Here is a 19,494-nt window from a genome sequence, read left to right as displayed (position 1 = left end):
ACCCAGAACAGTGTAATTATTGTTAACTAAAACCATTAACTATAATTTTCAGTAACTGAAATAAAGTTGAAATAAAAAAAATGTAAATATTAGATAAAAAACAAACAAAAATTAACTAAAATAAGTTTTTGCTTGAGTATAAGATGAGGCACTAAATTTAATAAAACAAAAAATGAAAGATAAATAGAAATATATATATTTTTAAACTAATACTAATACAAAAAAATAAATGTAAATCACTAAAAATAAAATGAAAACTGAAATAAAATGAAAGCGAATTAAAATATGAATAAATACTATCGTACATAATATAAATGAACACTGCCCCAGACACATTATACACACTTTTTTTTTTTCGTTGTTCACTTTCTCCCACACAAAGACACAGAGCGCTTTCAGCAGCAAAAGTGTTGTGCTATGTTGTTAGTAGTAGCGTGTGGCGAGCAGGCGTAACTGGAAGGCGAGCAGGCGAGGCTGTACTTACTAACAGGGTTGAGCAGAGACAGAGATTTAGACAGAGACAGGGCGTGTAGGAGAGACCTGCTGCCACTGCTGCTTGGGAGGGCGCCATCTACAGGACACAGCGGACATGACACTCACTACAGCCCGCCACTACTCTACACATAAATAGTGTGCTGGTTTTAAATGGAAGGGTTATGAAATGTTATGGCTGAAACGGCCAAAAACAGTTGATTTCATCCTCTGTTCATGGTAATATCAAACGGCAACACATTTTTGCTGTGTCTCAAAACCAAAAGTTGAAACAAGCCCATTCCTGCTAGAAAATCCAACTAGTTCACCCAAAAATGAAAATTTGCTGTTAATTTACTTACCCTCAGGCCATCCAAGATGTTGATTACTTTTTTTCTTTAGTAGAACAGCAAAGAAGATTTTTAGCTGAGAAAGTGGTCCTCTGTGATTCATATAATGGAAGTCAATGGGTGCCGTCACTTTGAGATTCAAAAAAACATATACAGTCACTCCCGTGCATATGTCATTATGTGACAGGAAGCTCACGCTCAGGACCGTTTGCCAAGGTAAAAATGTTGTAAATAATGTTCCGTTTCTTGCATGGACAGATCGTATTGCTCTTAAAACCTCAATGCGGATATTAATTTAGCTTTGCCTGCATATGTTTGTTTTTTTTATCTCAAAGTGACAGCACCCATTGACTTCCATTATATAAATCACAGAGGACCACGGTTTCAGCTAAAAATCTTCTTTACTGTTCTACTGAAGAAAAGAGTCACCTACATCTTGGATGGCCTGAGCGTGAGTAAATTACCAGCAAAACATTTTTTGGGGTGAACTATCCCTTTAAGCTGGCAGGTAAATGTTTTGGAACATGGTAAGTGGTTTCTAGCGGGTCTGAACTGATCGTTAGCGGTTCCAAGCTCATCATTGGATGGACGACCAACCACAATGTTCCAAAAACCAACCTGACCATCTGAAGCTGGTAGTAGATGGATTTCTGATCCAAGATGGTTTACCAGCTTATGAACCGTTTATACCAGCTACCATGTTCTACAAAAAGAGTTACAATCTTAAATCGTTTTTTTTTTTGCAGCAGGGTTGATGTCCAAAAAAGCTGTATGGCCAGCTAACTTGGTTTTGAGTATATTTGTTAGTAGTGTGTGTCTGTTCACTACAGTTTTGTTAGTGACTACCAAACATGCTTCTAGCAAGTGTAAATGCTATTACAGTACATTCAGCTATTATTCTGGTGTCCATAAATCATTTTACAGATTTTACAACAGGCTCAATGATGATATCAAATGACATTCATGGGCATTAACTTCTACAGAAGCTGGTAATTACTGGGAGAATCTCTGACTCAGTGGATGTTAATGAATGCAGATCATCTGAGGGCATTAGACACAAGCTGTATTTTGTAGTTACACCCTTTTAAAGAGATAAAACAATTGATCCAAGGAGATCATAACTAAATACTGTGTATGAAACAGATTAAGAAAGAAGGCCTGTTTCACACTGCATATGTAAGCAAAGCAGAAGCGTGACTGTAATAGCACTGTGTTTTGCTTTTTTTTTTTTTTTACACTGGCAGCGCTTTTGTAGCATAACAGAGCTGTGGCTCTTTAAAGAAAATTAAGTAATTTCTGGATTGCTGCATTGAGTATTGCTTTTAACTAGATTATAAAATGGTTATCAGGAGTGTGTGCAATTCCGAAAAATTTCCAATTTGATCATCATGAAATATAATTTACATCCAAACAGTAATTAATCTACACAGAACAGAACACAAACCCTGAAGTGTGGCTATAAACCACTTAAACCAGCTGGATTTGGATTTACTCCACAATGCAAAGTGTGAATGCTTTAATCTGTGGTGCTGGGATAAATATGCACTGCTTATACTTGCAGGATCAAGCAAGTCCTATATAAAGAAGTCTTCCGACCTTGCTATAAAAAATAAAAACCAAGAAAATAATCATATTTTAAATGAGTTACAAATCCCATCATCCCTTAAAAGCTCATCATGCTTAAAACAGACTAGACAGGAAATACAAGAGATGTTATGACCACTATGCTTAGTCGTTTCCAGCAAAGAGAAGAAACAAAAGATGCTTTCATGACTTCAAATTTGATATGTGATAGAAATATCTCAGTATAACCAAATCTACTAAATCTACCCATGCATCCTGATTTTTCTTTTTATATTTGACTTGACTTCCTGTCATCTGTCCCTAAGAAAGGCTAACCCTGGAAAAAACATGCATGTCATGAGAACTAATGCAGGTAATGTGAGAGGTGGAAGGTGAGATGTTAGAGGATCTGACCCTGGTTGAGGTTGGTGGGTGGAGGGTGGGCATCCCTACTGAATCGTGGAGGCAGCAGGCTGATTTTAGGGGAGGTGTAGGAATATGAACGCAGACGGATGCCCTGCTCAATATCCTGAGAAAAGAAATAATATTTTCACTCAGTTTGCACACAGCTGATCTCAGTGCTCAAAAATGTAATGATCGTCATGTATAGTCTGTCTCACTGTATGTAAGGGAAAATAGCAATGGTACCTTTGCAGGAGTGGGGTTACAGGCAGATGAGGCGGAGTGAGAACGCGTGCAGGTAAGAACAGGGGCGGGACTAAACATAATCTGCTCATCTGGGATGTTTTTGAGCTCAGGCTGTGGCTGGGGGAGGGGCTTCTTCATTAAAATGTCATCATCATCATCCTCCTCGCTGTCCATTTCCAAGGCCACCAGACTCGGGCTTAGAGAGAGGATTGGACTTCTAAAAATTCTCAACAACCACTATGAGTAAGACTAGCATTACTTGCACATTGTGAATAATTCATACATTTTGTGTTTGGCACAAATACTCTTGCAACAACTCTTATATCTCACGGCAAGCCCAAAGTTTTCGAATAATGGAAACATTTTTCAAATTGCAAATTGCAAATTTTTCAAAAACTACATTCCTGCTTTACTGGGCAATTGCAAACAGGGCCAGGTAACTTGCCAGTATGCCATAGAGCTGGGCGATATGGCCCCAAACCTATCACTTGATATCAATAATTTTCACAATAAATGTAAAAAAATTATTTAATTCAAGTTTAAAGGCAGTTTTTTTGCTCCTGAGTGAAAGTTTTAGAAACCAGGCTGTTAAACTACTCTTTATTGTCAGAACATGACAAACACTTGTCAAACAGGTGAACATTTTACAAATCTGAGGTAGAGTATTAATTTTTTCCTTAAAATCTTAATAGAAATATTAGTTTCTTAGTTTCTGCATGTTCTAACGGGTGATATTGTTTCAAATCATGACACAGGTTTGTGTTGCCTGACTTTGATGGCATGTATCTTTAGCAGAGTTTGCAGTGCAGACTGCAATATTAATAATATTACAGTTTTGTCTCTTAGAAATGCACATTTGACAGTAGCAGTAGCTTGAGTTGGGATGATTTATGTTCATTAACAAAACCAGTAACATCTATAAAAATTGTAATAAACTAAATAGTTTAAAAATAAATGTAGTTTTAATTTAGAGTTAGGACTTAACCATTGGTCATCCACAGTATCATACATTTAGATCATGATAACCACAGGTAAAACCACGCATATAGCACCTCACTACCATGGTAAAATGTAACTGTATGGTTTCTGTGGTATTTGTATTAAAAACAGTAGCCTACATTTAGTAATAAATACAAATACTGTAGCTTAATAACAAAAATATTGTAATTATATTGCATTAATCCTTTAATACATGTCTACATTAATAATATAATACAATTTGATATCCCACATTTCTGCCACAATACCATGGTGCAGTTAGTGTTACTACAGTGAAATTATTAAATTATAGTAAATTATGGTGATTTGTAGATTAAAAAGCCTTCTAACTGGTTAATGCCACAATGTTTCTCATGTTTGCCAATGCTGTTGAGAATGTCAGTGCTGTTTCATCTGGTTTAAACTAGTTTAAATCACAGAGACATTTGTGTTCTTCTCTGAATTAGATTGCTTCTCACTGGTCGCGCTGTTTAGTGGGCGCGTGAACGAGACCGATCAGCGAGTAAATGCATCTACTATAGGATCGCGCTGCGCTGGCGTTTGAGCCAAGCTGATAAATGGTTTGTGTGTGGCGTGGTTCAAATGAGTAGAGCTGTTTCATTCCGATTTTGCCGCATGAACATTTTATCAACATTTATCTAACTTTTGTAATCCTTTTATCGAGAAAAATTATATTGTGATAATTATCATTTTATCACCCAGCCCTAGTTTGCCCTGGGTTTGTTTTGCTTTGTTTGTTTTGCAGTAGACCTTTTACTGCAGAAGTTCTCAGCAGGTTTTGCTCCAGAAAGCAAGTGGTGACCCAATACAGTAAAATGTATGTTACTGTACACAAGTTAACAAAATGTCCTTAAAATGTTTTCCAAACATTGAAATCTATCTGATCTATCAGGTTTATGCTCTTAGCAGCCAAGAATTCCTTGACCAAAACACACATGGTCAGCACAAATCATGTTAATTCTTGCTGTAAGTAAACCTGCATTTAATGTAGTCTGCGTTGTTGTCTCATGTTACGCAACCTGTCCATACTGGCATCTGTCTGATTTGGCTAGCTCAAGCCACTAAGAAGTATAGTGAGGATGTAAACAACCATTTATAAGTTTGGGGTTGGCACAACCTTTTTTTTTAAAGGAATTAATACTTCTATTCAGCAAGGATGCACTGAATTGATCAAAAGTGACAGTAAAAACACTTTTAATGCTACAAAAGCTTGTATTATTGATCAAATAAATGCAGTCTTGGTAAACATCGAATTCTTCTTTCAAAAACATATAAAAATCTTACCAACACCAGAATTTTAAAGGATGGTGTATAGAGTAAAGTGTCAAATTTTTAAATACCTCCTGAATTAATTGTTGGACACACCAAAACATCAATGTTAGTATGCTTACCTTAGGTCACATGACTCTGTTGGTGAGCTTGAACTATTATAGGTCAGTTCAGCTGGTCGTGTGGCACGCATGAGTCTATCCAGCATTAGTCCCGCTGGTGAGGTGGGAGAGAAAGTACGAGAGCCGGGATGCCGTCCTCTCTGCCCGTCATCATCTTTAATAGCTGGAGGCATATCTATTGTCCCTGGTGACAAGACCCCTGTATCTGACATTCGCCACACGCCACTATCTGTCCCAGAACTGTCCTCTGTGGCACCTGTAACACTGTACTTCATATTGAAGTCATTGTCCTACATTAGAAGAGAAACAAATATATTTGAATGAAACAGGACAATGGGAATATAGTAATTTAAAAGGGTAGTTCACACAAAAAAATTAAAATTCTGTCATAATTTACTCACCCTCACGTTATTAAAAAAGCCTGTACGACTTACTTTCTTTTTTGCCCATACAGTGAAAATCAAAAAGATTCCAAAACACCACATAACTTTCATTGTATTTTTTTTTTTTTATATCTTCTTTTGTGTTGAACAGAAGAAATAAAATCAAACAGGTAAGCAAAATAATGATGACAGAATTTTCATTTTTGGGTGAACTATCCCTTTAATATAGTCAAACTCAAAGTCATGGTTCTTTTATCACTGGATCTAAGAATTTATATGCAAAGCCTGATGTCTCATAAATCAAATCAATAGACTTTTGTGGAAGTAAAAGAGTTGTGGCTACAGTTCTGGCAACAATATGCAAGATCAAATAAAGACTTTCCCCAAGACTTTCACAGAGATCAATCAAAAGATATAGGCACTAAATGAAGGGAGGAGATGGGATTTGGAGTGTCTGTGGATCTGGCATATTGAATGATCTGATCTGTAGGAGCATTGATATGTGTGGCGTCTGACCTTAGTGGAGCCTCTGAGCATGGCCGTGAGCCTGACGGCAGCAGCGCCTGAGGAGTGAAGGGGAAACGGAGGGCAGGAACCAGGAGATGAACACAACTTCTCTGTAAAAAACAAAAAAAAACAAAAAAACAGTCAAACTGATGCATGTGTGTCAATACAACTGGATGGAAATGCAGAGTCAATGATATTTAAAAGTTAGCTAATAAAAACAATGTAAATAACAGCTGTCACTTCACATGCTTCTGCTTCTGCTCTGTTCTCTGGAAAATTGTGTGTGCACATGTGTTTTGACAATATCGAAATGCCAAGATGGCAGAACAAACCAGTAAAATAGAAAATAGCACAACAGCACGGTCTCTTTACAGCCGTTAAAATTTCTGTTTAATTTTTTTAAGGAGGCATTTACTTTCCTTTCGCACAGTTAACTCTATATTTCCCTGTGCATTTTTATTTCTTTAAATTTCTCATTACAGTCCTACGCTACCGTTCAGAAGTTGGGGGTCTTGAAGATTAGCAAGATTTATTCAGCAAGGATGCATAGAATTGATCAAAAGTGACAGTAAAGACATTTAAATATTGCAAAAGATTTCTATTTCACATAAATGCTGTTATTTTGCACTTTTTATTCAAATCAAATAATCATGAAATAATAATAATAATAATAATAATATTATGCAGCTCAACTATTTTTAACACTGACAATAATAAGTTTATTGAGCAGCAAATCAGATCATGTGACAATGGAGTAATAATGCTGAAAATTCAGCTTTGCCATAACACATTACGTTACATTGCCATAATACATTACATTTTAAAATATATTAAAATAGACCAAATATAGTATATTTAATATTTAATAGTTTATGGTACTGTATATCATTTATCAAACCGCCTCATCTATATTTACATTTATTAATTTAGCTGCCACTTTTATTTAAACACACACAAAAAAGAGCAATTACTTAAGAAAATCTGCTATTTGTTTAAATAAATAAATAATAACTGAGATTTCCATCAAAATATCCTAAATCTGAATAAATAAATAATTTTCCGGGCACACACACAGAATTTGTGGTCCCAATGCAGACAAAGTGGTGCAGTGTGTGAAGAAAATAGAAGAAACAGACATTCAGTCTTTTTCACGCACATTCGTAATGATCTTTACAGGTATGTGCAGAAACACAAACTTGCACAAGTATATCCATTTAAATGCCAACATCCTCCACCAACATTGTCAAACAAACACACCAAGATTACATTTCAAGGGAAAGATGTGTATATGTTGGCATGTAATCAACTGTGTGTACAATATGTTTAAGCAAAAGTGAGAGTCCAATAACCGCAGGGGCACCCCGTCATGAAGGATGCATGTGAAGGCATTCCAACAACAACGGAAAAACCAGATACTGACGTCAACTCAGTTTCATTCCTCTTCATGTACACACACACACACACTCACACATTACTCATTTAGATTACTTGGTGAATCACACATCTGCAGGAAACACAGTAACAGTTCTCATGTGTGCTGAATCCCCACCAACTCAAAAGCAGATGTACTGCTACTGCATTTATAAAACTAAAACAATACTTGTTTCACAAAAGCTGAATGAAGCAGTTTTGCTTTCAAATGATGAATGCTGTGGACTCACTTAATTTGTCATGTGACTGGCAGTGAAGTTTTTCCTTTACCCTTTTCGGATAATACCTTTGACTACACAGGATGAGCATACATATTTTTGAGGGGAGAAAGGAAAGACCAACACCAGTGGAATGACCACTGTAATGCCCCATCACAAACATCTCACTGGCTAGAAGCTGTACCAGCTATTTGAGCTCTGACTCATGGCTGAATTAAGCCTGTGACGCTGCCCTGCACCATAGACCAAAAACAATTGTATCACTTAGACAAAAACACACAAACACAAAGTCATGAGAGACAAACAAAGACTTCTGGTTGTGTATGTGTGCTTTCTTCATGCATTGTATATGTGTGTCTTTGTTGCACACATCATTCGTATAGACCGGTTTTCTCTCTCTCACCGCCCCCCCCCCTTACTCTCTAGTTACCTGCTTTTGATGTCCGTCTCCGGATTCTCATCTTTGGGAAGGATGGCCATGAGTAGTTAAATGGAGAGTCTGAGTCAGAGTCCATGTTTTTAATTTTCCTCAGCTGCCCCGTTTTGCGAAACACGAAACAGTAAAATCACCAAGCAGTTACCCAGGAGTTTGAGAACACCTTTCCAAATAATGCAGATTCCACAGATAAGCCTTGAGGAGATGAGTCTGTGTGTGTTTGTGTGCGTGTCGGAGAAGGTGGGCTTAGTCTCGACACTCTATACTCCCACTTTTTTTGTTACAGGCAGAGTCAGGACTCAAACTGGACCTGGGAGAGCACGACAGAGGGATTTTCAAACTAAGGTGTCTGTAGGAATCTGGAAGGTCAGCCAAGGTTTAGGAATCATTAACCATACACGCTAATAAAACCCCATGAGGTCCCGGTCCTCTCCTCAGTCTTTATAAACAAATAATATAGCAAACTGCAATTTCACTGTGAAACAAAAATCACCATAATTGTTTTTCATAAATTCATGATACAAAACAACCTTTTTTAATGCAACTTAGAGGAATGTAGAGGAATGAGTCATGTATCGCCTCAAAAACTGTACAAGGATGGGTCAAACTGAGTTGCAACACACATTCATTAATTTCAATAACAATCCAAGAGTAGTGGCCCACAATCTAATCCAGAACATGTTCTTAAATGTATTAATAGCTGTACAAGTAAATTGCCTTAATCAATTCTGGGAGCTTGCCTGGAAATCTGTGCTTGTAACGTTACGTTAGCTCTCTTTTTATCTGTTCCTGGAAAAATCAACACTCCAAATGCTGAGCTGATCGCTACCGAAAACTAAAGTTATTAAAACAAAAATAGACTCATATTTGTAAATAATAAAAATGATAATTTATATAACATTGAAATTAAACTGATCCACAGCTAAATAAAACTTGATCCTAAAAAACTAAACCCACACAGACCAAATCAACCTCAGATCCAACAAACTCAATCCTCCAAATCCCAAGTATACAAACATATTGCATCTAATTTCGCAGCACGAACTCAACCCGACACAGATTCAACTCACAAAATCAAACATGAAAGCCAATGTCTACTAGTTAAAATACCACGTCACCACCAGCCAGGAACTTTTGAAATGCAGTATTACAGCCAGGTGTGTGTGAGCCTGAGTCGAGACTCGAGATGTATTTCTCTCTGCATGTGGTGGACATTCAGTCTCTGCTAGAGAACCACTCAGTGTCTGTATGTGTCCGTCCTTCAGCGGGAACATGTGTTCCAGTAATCCAAACAGCAGACTCATTCAACCCACCAAACGTCTTAAAAGCCAACAAAGACGTTCATTTCACAAGCTTGGATTTCTACATGATACAATGAGTGCGCTGCAACTCAATAATTATGTATGTCTGTGTGCAGCTCTTTAGAAAATCCTCCTTAAGAAGAAAGATCTCCAGATAGGTAAAGGTCAGTAAACAAAAATGTCAGACTTTATTCCTTTTTTCTTATATCCTCTCGTCCGTGTTCTTATTCCTTCATTTCTATGACAGCAGCATTGTCCATTCAGTTTAAATAGAGCCCTCCAAAACAGTTTGCTTCCAGTCGGCCTTCTCTTTTCTGTGGAGAGTGACTGTTTTAGTCTCTCATGAAATCTGGGCTCCAACCCCAACTCTCTCCTCCCTCTGCCTCCAGAGTTTTTAGTGGCTAACCGTCTGTGTGAGAGACTGAGTTTGTGTTTAAAACAAGAAATGGAGGAATAATAGTTCAGTAAAAAGATAATAAAAATAGGTTGCATATGTGCATGTGACCGCATTTTATGATTTAATAAATTAATAAATATTCCTAGATCCATTATCATGAGTAAGACCCTATACTACTTTTCAGAAGTTTGAGGTAAAAAGAAAAAACCTCTTTTGTGTGGTGCAATTTAATGATTGTAATATTTAATCATTTTAATGTTTAATATTTATTTATTTTGTAATTCATTTTAAATAAATTGCATCATCTAATCTCAGCAAGTATGAAATATCATCCACAGGTCATACAACTTTCTTCCTCTAAAACTGACAAGGCTCACACACACAGTTTTCTTTCCTTAAAAAGATTAACAAGTCTTTTTTTTTTTAGGCTTAACCAAACAAAATCCAAATCTGTCTAAAGACTCCTATAACCTACTAAAGTAACCCCTGAGGTACACATAGGCCCGTTTGGGAATCATTTTGCTACATGAAGGTAACTGGGCGAAATCAGTGAGAGCGTCTGTATTAGGATGAGGAACGCGTTCTGTGGGATGGGCTACATTTTAAAGCATCATTTTAAATGTCAGCTTTTGTGCAAGTTTAAAAATCGAAGCTTGTTAACATTCCTTCCTCCACTTTACAGTTGAAACTGTGAATGTGCATGTGTGTGTGAGAGGGTGGTTCGGATGAAGGGGCCAATGCTGTTTCAAAAGAAAAGAGCCCCATCCTCTGTCCTCCTTGCTGAGCTATAAATCTCCTTTTGTTCCTCTAAAAGACAAAAAAAAAATAGATTGCCATTTTAAAACAAGGACAGCAGATCCATAAGAGCAAAAGCAGCACCTGAAATCCAGAAGGCACTTTTTCCCCATGAGCAACAACGACAAACTAATCAATGAACACTGAACAGAAGGCCTGCACTATTTAATTTAGATGGAGAAAGAGTATGTTCAGTTGCCAGTGCCTGCTACTTTGTAATTGTACTTGTAATACACTGCGAGTATGATCAAAAACACAAGACGTCTGTTTTGAATGAACATGATATTGCTCTAACCTCAAAGAATCCTCTTAAATGAAACACTTTCCCCTTCATTCTTTCTTCAACTTCTTTAGCCAAACAGATGGTGCCAAACAAACTTTAGCCAAACAAAACCCTGATGTGAATTAGGTTAACATCAATTCATGACTTCTATGTATTCAATAATCCTCCTAATGCATGCACGTACACAAAATAAAGCAAAGACAGTCGACAACATCACAGTTCCTTGTTGATATTGACACATGCATCCACCTTTCCCCATATTAGAACACTTAAAATTCTTAAATGCTCTGTTCAAAACCTAGTGAGCTCCTTACAGATAGTAATCAGCAAAGTTCAGCAACTTAATTATGCTGCCTGCTATACTGTAGTAACTTCTTTTGGCCAACGTCTAAGGCAGCATTCTAATGCACCATAACGCATTGCAACAAGCTGTGAGAAATTAAACCCAAGATGGCACTATGAGATAGAAAAAATGTTGATTATAAATAAAGACTTTAAAATCAGTTATTGTCCTCCATTTTTTGTGTTTGCTATGTTTTTTTTATGTTTATTAGAGTATCACACTGTTAGCTTAGCAACATGCTAACACCAATTGTAACAAATCTTCGGTGTGAAACACTATTTGAGTTGCTGCTACTGTGGAGGGTTCTCTTATGAGATTCCATGCCCATAAATAGTTATGAAATACTAAATAATACTGTTTCCAGTGCAACAAAAAACACTGACTTTACAAGTTTCAAGTGGCAAGTTTGGGGTTGGTAAATATTTTTTATGTTTTTGAAAAAGTATCTAATGCTCACCAATGCTGCATTTATGTAATTAAAAATGCATTAAAACATAGTAAACTATTATTAGTTATATCTCTTTCGGAAATCAATCTAATATGCTGATTTGCTGCTCAAGAAACATTTCTTATTATCGGTGTTGAAAGATATACTGTTTAATATTTGTGTGGAAACCATGATGCATGATTTTTCAGAATTCTTTGATGAATAGAAAGATCAAAATAACAGCATTTATTTGTAATAAAACATATCAGTAAATGAATGGATGCATGTGTGTACCCGAGTTTAGCTCTTCGTCCTCTTCATCTAGGCAGAGAACAAGCTGTTCTTCAAAGACCTGAAAAACACGATAACAAAAACAAACTCGCACACCACAATTCAACTGTTATGAAGAACGAAAACAGAGACAAAATAAGAACACGGGTATTAGCAAACAGAAACCCCCCACAACAGCACATATGGCAGGTCTAAAGAAGACTAAGTGATCCATTATTGTGGTTCTGATTCCAGGAATTGATTTATGCACACTCAAACACAAAAATAACTCCACTCACACTATCCACCAGGGTTTGGTCCTCAATTCTCAGGGGACTGTTCAGATCTGAGGAGCAGAAACAACAAATACAACATAAAATCGATTTGAAACCTTGAGACACCCATCACCATGTTGAGCAGTGACAAGAAATGTCTTCACATTAAGGTCAAAAGGTCACAGAGACTAAACCTGCTGAGGCTCCTTGCTGTCAACACAAGCTGGCAATCTCTATATGCATCTCTTTATAGCATTTACATCATGCCATTTCTTCTTCATTAGTCCAACTGTAGGCAGATTATTTCTCTCGTTTTGTCCTGTCTTACCCCTCCCAAACATATAGTGTCTCTGTCTCTCAGCCCACCCAGGAGGAATGTGTCTCCTCATACTGGACATGTTTGGGAAACCAGCCGGAGGTCCCTCACAAAGACTGCTCTGTGTGTGTGTGTGTGTGTGTGTGTGTGTGTGTGTGTGTGTGTGTGTGTGTGTGTGTGTGTGTGTGTGTGTGTGTGTGTGTGTGTGTTTTAGTGTACGTGTGCTCCTCATCCCACATTCTACCACAATGTCCTCCTGACTGAGCCAAATTCACCCAATGTACTCCAACAACCCTGCCAGACCTAACTCACAGTGACAGACAGTAAGCGAGAGAGAGAGAGAGAGAGAGAGAGAGAGAGAGAGAGAGAGAGAGAGAGAGAGAGAGAGAGAGAGAGAGAGAGAGAGAGAGAGAGAGAGAGAGAGAGAGAGAGAGAGAGAGAGAGACAGACGGATGGACGGGTGTGGAGAGAACTGGGGTCAAGAAGAGGGAAAGGAACAAGAGACAAACAGAAAAAGAAAAAGTGGAATAACAGAAGGAGGATTGAGGGTGGGTGAGAGCCAGAAGAGAGGAAAATTTATCACATCAGCAGGATGAAACGTGATAAGACCTTTGGCGAGAGCAAAATATAGAAACTAAACCCAAGACAGGAGGAGTAAAATAAAGTGAAAAATAATAATATGAACATTATGGCCAGCTGTGATCCTGTGGAGTTTGAATTCTCACCACACGGCTTATAATCTCATTTCCAGAAACCCACAAATATCAGCCGAAATCTTAAACTGTAACATTTTAGCTTAATAGTTGGATTGAGTTCATTATTGCTAACAAGGGCAAAAATGTTGACAGACAGAAAGTCTGTGAATTGGGGTAAAATGCATTGAAATGAGCTCTGGCTTACCTGCATCACATACATCAGAGGTGTGCACACTCCCCTCAGATGAGTCGCTCAGTCGCACCACCTGGAACACGCGTGTCAGGGTTGATACAGAATCACATTTGTGTTGGACATCAGTGGAATGAAGGTTTGGATCAAGAAGAAAATGTGGATTTCTGATTAAAATGCACTGTGAATAATTCAGACTTAATTGGAAAAGAAATAGCTGTAACACTTCAGGTCTGACCATAAATTCACATTTTGTTATGGGTTGATACACGTATGAAATTACGATCTGAACTTGTTTTAGATGGAAATCCAAAAAAAGCAACAAAGCATTTTAAACATCTCGTTTTGACTGGATGTACACTATCATTCAAAAGTTTGGGGTCAGTAAGATTTTTTTTTTAAATAAATTAATACTTTTATTCAGAAACGATGTATTAAATTGATCAAAAGTGACAGTAAAGACATTCATAATGTTACAATAGCATAGTGTTTCTAATTTAAATCAATTAAAACGTATCACAGTTTCCACAAAAAAATATTAAGCAGCACAACTATTTTCAACATTGATAATAAGAAGGAATGTTTCTTGAGCATTAAATCATGTGACAAGGATCATGTGACACTGAAGACTGGAGTTATGATACTGAAAATTCAGCTTTGCCATTACAGGCATAAATTACCTTTTTAAAATATATTATAATAGAAAAGTTCTATTTTTGATCAAATAAATGAAGCCTCTTCTTTAAAAAACGTTTGAACGATACTGTACATTTACTTTTTTAAACAATGTATAATTACACATAGTTTAGAGAAACACGATTTACAGCACTTGTAATCTCTCTGGTGATCTTGCTCTGCCTGCCTGCAGTTGTTATATGAGAAATACCAGTCAAAGCACCTGTAAATGATACTGTAAACTGTAATAAAAGTTTCCAAAGTTATGACTTGAGTCATTAATATGCTCATAAAACTCTTTCACACATCATTCTCCTGTAACCTGCCCTTAGCAGTTTATTTCTAGACGGCCGATGAAAAATGGAGGGTAGAGAGAGGGGTGACAGCTGAGAGGTGTATTTCTAACAGGGGATTATTTTACCTGCAGTGCAATTAAAATAACCGCCTTTTGCACCAGAGGTACGTTTTCATATTTCCCATAACTATTGGAAGAAGAAGAATCGTCATCGTCATCGGTACATCGTCCATAACTATTGGACGATGTACCAGCTTTTTGGCATGTTCGCACCACAGGAACATGCTACAGGAACTGGGAACGATTTTAGTCTTAGGAACGCCTTCTGTGAGGACTAAATTAACTCCTACTTCAGAGGTGGGTCTAACCCAGCACAATAAGAACTACCAGTGAGGTAAGAGTACGTTGATCGGCCGAATGCATGCCATACGAAACATCGGCACCTGGCATTTTTAAAAAGACATGTTAGCTAGCACATACAGAAAACTGTTCTTATACTATATAAAGTTTATTTATTCAGAATAGACAGCTAATTTGGAACTCTTTGGAATAACGGGCAAAAGAGAAATATGATTTTGGGGTCCAGATGGTGTAGTTACAGCATCTACCAGCAGGGGCTAATAAGTCTATGCTAGTCAGCTGACCCTTGGCCCCTTGATCTGAATGACTGGCAGATTGGGGGGAGTGTTTGTGAAACCTGTTCAAAAACAGCCATCATTTTTGCATTTTATTTTTTAATGCCGCAAGAAATACAGTTTACTTTTAACTGGTAACAAACTCTTCAAAAGCAAAAGCAGAAAATAATCAGAAATGCTTACTGTTAAACTTAGTGAAAACCATTTTGATAAAACCAAGATATAAAACATGACCAAGGATTTTAGAGATCACAATTAATAATGACAATCAAATTGAAACCAGACTGTTTAGGTTTATCCTAGCAGTTTTTATAACCTGAAAAGTATCCCCAAAAATATTAGTTAAAAAAGTCTGTCTGTTGTTTGTGTGTTTATCTGAATCCTTCCTTTTACAAACAATATCCATGAGCTTTCCACATTCTTTAGATAGCTCTACAAGAAAAGACAGTGAGCAAAAAAAGATTTCCCTTGAAATTTGTGTACATATGGAAATGCAGACTCACCCGTGCGAGTGTATCCGGCTCTGTGCTCTTCTCTCTGAACAGCTGGATGCTGCTTTGTGCATCTATCTGTGTGCCGTGTTTGACAGTCAGGCTAATAGATTTGGTGACGGGACAGATACGGAGCTGGTGAGAGCCGTCAGTCCATATCTGACACATCCACACTGGCCTCCATGCACTGCTACTCGAGGGACTGATCATAACACAGTCACAGGACACATGAAACTCAGCCCACACTGTACACTGGATCAATGACTGAGGTGACACATCAGTGATTAATGGATCTTTTTAAGATGTAATCTAATTATAGTATATTGTGTCAGGCTGGACGGAGTGACTCACTCTGTTAGAGCGCTGATGAGCACTGGGTCTCCATGCTTCTGAGCCAGTGTGAGGGGACTCTCCCCTTCGTCGTCGGCTATGGAAACCATCCTCTGACCTTCAGACCCCTGGAGGAGGAAGTGACTGAGGTGTGGGAACCCCAAACGTACGGCCACATGAAGAGGCGTTTCCCTGGGAAGGAGAACTGAAAGAGACAGAGAGAGCAATAAGTAATCAGACTTGGAAATCATGTAGGAGAACAAGCATTAAAGGAGTTGTAGTATGTGTGTGCATGATACTGCAATTTGTAAAGAGCGCATTTCTTTTTTTTTTCAGTGATGCACGACCAAATTCTCTTTCATTCATCACTCAGATTTAGTCCATTGTATAGTATCATTTTTTTTTCTCACTACACTAGTATGACTGCATCTCAAAACCCTGTACAGTTGTGGTTCTTAACCTTTTTGACTTGATGTCCCCCCCACAATAATGTATATTATCACAGACAAATTTCGATTATTTGTATGTATGACGACACTAATTTTAATTACTACACGCTAAACCTACAGTAGTTCTAAAATAATGCCTTTTGCATTTCTAGAATAAAAAAAAATAAACATTACTTTACCTATGAATTCCTGGCACCTCTAGATGCTCCCAGATGGAGGTTTTGTCAAATGTAGCCTAATTTTGGGGACAATTTTGTACCAATTATTATAAATTAGAAACCCAGTTGGCAGATTAGTGTAAACGTTCTGAAATACTGCATTTGAATTAGCACTCAGATACACACATAAGCCTATCTGTGCTTTGTGCTCTGTGTAAATTAGCAGTAGTCTGGTCTGATAACAGGTTTAATGCCGTCTTAGTGGTTCTCAAACTTTTTAAGACAATATTTGAAGGTCACCCCCTCCACATTCACCATGATAGATCTGGCAGTTCTACAGTGATTATAACAAAGCAGCTTGTTTTCAATCTTTATTATAGAACAAATATAATTGTGTTAAAAATGTTAATTTAACACATAAAATTATTAACCACAATTCATTTTGTGATTTCATAAATTATGTTCTGTACTGCAGAATGATATGTTCTTCAATAAAAATTATAATATTAATTATTATTAATATTAAATTAATAATAATAATTTAGATTAAAGTTAGAATATGTTAATAAATGAATAATACTTTATTAATTGAAATACTTTTATGTCATCCTGAGGCCCCCTAGTGGGCTCCGAACCCCCGGTTGAGAACCACTGGTCTAAGAAATAATAGACCATAATACCCTGGTGGACAGTTCAAACGGACAGCTAATCTCTGTGCGGTCCACATCTGGTCATAAACATGTGGTATGGCAAGCACTTTGCACATGGTCTCTGCAATATCTAAGGAAGACATGGCCCAAGGGCTAAACACAATACATGGAGGAGTTCAATCAGCCTGTTGGATGATTTGAAGCGTAGAATACACAAATTCACTTATTTAATCCAAGCTGGCCCTTAAACTACAGCATGTGTGTGCGACAAATATAAGATGTGAAGATCTGAGTCAAAACCTGCTCATCAGGTTATCACAACAAACACAGATTCAGAATGATTTCCACCATGGACTCAATCTTCATTTGAATGAAAATCAGGAGGTTCACGATACAAAGAATCAAGTGCATAAAGCCTTTTATAGGTGTGGGATTATTTTCTTTGTTCTTGTTCAGTGGAACTGAGGACAGGTAACTGGGTGTTGACAGACAAACTAAAGAGGGGACTCTAAACCGGACTGGTGTGTTTGTTAAACAGCACACACACACACACACACAGTAATTGATTGAACAGATGTCTATGATTCTTTTCTCATATTGACGGTATAGGCCTAGTAGTTGAACCACTGTTCAAAGAGAAGTGTCAGTGAGATGAAGCAACATTTCCATAGCAAAAACATTTTCATAGTCTGTGCTTTGTGCTCTGTGTAAATAAGCAGTAGTCTGATAACAGGTTTAATGTGGTCTTAGTGGTTCTCAAACTTTTTGACAATATTCGAAGGTCCCCCCTCCACATTCACTATGATAGATCTTGGTTTACAATTTCTGCAAGTACATACTTACATATTTTGCAAGAAGTTGCAGAAACCGGACCAGTTATTTGTTAGAGATAAAGAATTGCTGTTGATGTTTGTTTTGTTTGTTATACATTGTGAAATGTGGCCTACAAAGTGAATTTTTCTAAAACTGTTTATCTCAGCAAACTTCCAACGACAATCCCAGGGGAATGCGATCCGATCAATTTAAAGGATTAGATAAACATATTCATATCCAATATTGTTGTTTTAATACATTCAAAATGGAATAATGCTTGTGAGATAAATTGCTGTTGCTTTACTTTCGCTGAGAGTAGCAACTGAGAATGTTGCTAAAGAGTGCTGTCTTTAATTGAAGCTGACACACCATAGCAATGAAATGAACGCTAATTCGGCTGTGCAATTTACCGCAAACAATCACTAGTGTTATGTAAGGGGCCCCATGTGCACTACAGACATTCTTTAAATCTTTATCCCTTCTCTCACTGTTCAAGAAATTAGTTAATGTTCCATGATGGAATGGGCATATTATCCATTCTCACTCCAACTGAGCTCCAGAAAAAAAGAAAAAAAAATCTATTTGGATATATTACATTTTAAAATATATTCAAAAAGAAACCAGTTATTTTAAATTGTACAAATATTTCACAATATTTCTGTTTTTGCTCTATTTTGGATCAAATAAATTAAGCCTTGGTGAGCAGAAGAGACTTCTTTTAAAACAAACAAATCTCACCGTTCTAATAATTTTGGCCACCACTGTGTAATATATAAAAAATGTACATATCAACATACAATCCAAAAATATGGAGCTATTTTCATTACCGAATGTTCCGCAGTGAACAGTTATTTTTTATATCAACATGCATGTGAGGATCAGTCAGAATTATTTAATCTTATTTACAGGGAGTTTTAAGTTTCTAACTCAGATGAATTATCCTACTGTTATTAAAGCAATGTACAAATTAAAGCTAAACAGAAAGTAAATACACAAAGAAAGTGAATACACAAAAAGATTATCAATGAAAAATGTAACAACTACTAATTTTTTTTTTAAATACAAAGAAACAGAAAATGTATATGAAATAATCCATTCTAACAAAAATGGCTTTGCTGTAACTGTACTCTGAAATCTGGCCAGTAAGATTAGTCATATCATTGTTCACCATTTAAGTTTATATCACTGTTTGTTTATATTGGCTGTCTGTCACATGAGAAGCATGCTCCTAACACTCATCCTCCTGATAAACTTCTCTGACGCAATAGAGTTTCCTCAAACTGGAAATCCCCAATACACGAAAAAATAT

The 19,494-nt window shown here is 36.9% G+C and overlaps 1 protein-coding gene across 9 annotated transcripts in view; it reads right to left on the bottom strand.

The window, feature by feature from the left end:
- Nucleotides 1-16,316, bottom strand: part of arhgef28a (Rho guanine nucleotide exchange factor (GEF) 28a) — a 44,385-nt gene extending 28,069 nt beyond the window's left edge. For 5 of the 9 annotated variants that reach the window (XM_084415291.1, XM_084415289.1, XM_084415283.1 and 2 more), the window contains exons 1-10: nucleotides 16,137-16,316; nucleotides 15,798-15,987; nucleotides 13,705-13,765; nucleotides 12,513-12,559; nucleotides 12,238-12,295; nucleotides 6,322-6,422; nucleotides 5,423-5,712; nucleotides 3,033-3,249; nucleotides 2,799-2,913; nucleotides 485-571 (exon numbers count right to left, since the gene is read on the bottom strand). In XM_084415291.1, the coding sequence (XP_084271417.1) occupies nucleotides 485-571; nucleotides 2,799-2,913; nucleotides 3,033-3,249; nucleotides 5,423-5,712; nucleotides 6,322-6,422; nucleotides 12,238-12,295; nucleotides 12,513-12,559; nucleotides 13,705-13,765; nucleotides 15,798-15,987; nucleotides 16,137-16,225 (1,255 nt within the window). In that variant the 5' untranslated portion in view covers nucleotides 16,226-16,316. The remainder of the gene's footprint in view (nucleotides 1-484; nucleotides 572-2,798; nucleotides 2,914-3,032; nucleotides 3,250-5,422; nucleotides 5,713-6,321; nucleotides 6,423-12,237; nucleotides 12,296-12,512; nucleotides 12,560-13,704; nucleotides 13,766-15,797; nucleotides 15,988-16,136) is intronic. The other 4 variants (XM_084415286.1, XM_084415290.1, XM_084415285.1 and 1 more) reach the window with 3 other exon arrangements.
- Nucleotides 16,317-19,494: the final 3,178 nt, after the last annotated feature.

Source organism: Rutilus rutilus (genome assembly GCF_951802725.1).
Source record: "Rutilus rutilus genome assembly, chromosome: 7".
In the NCBI taxonomy this organism is placed as follows: domain Eukaryota; kingdom Metazoa; phylum Chordata; class Actinopteri; order Cypriniformes; family Leuciscidae; genus Rutilus; species Rutilus rutilus.
This window is presented reverse-complemented; position numbering and strand designations above follow the sequence as displayed.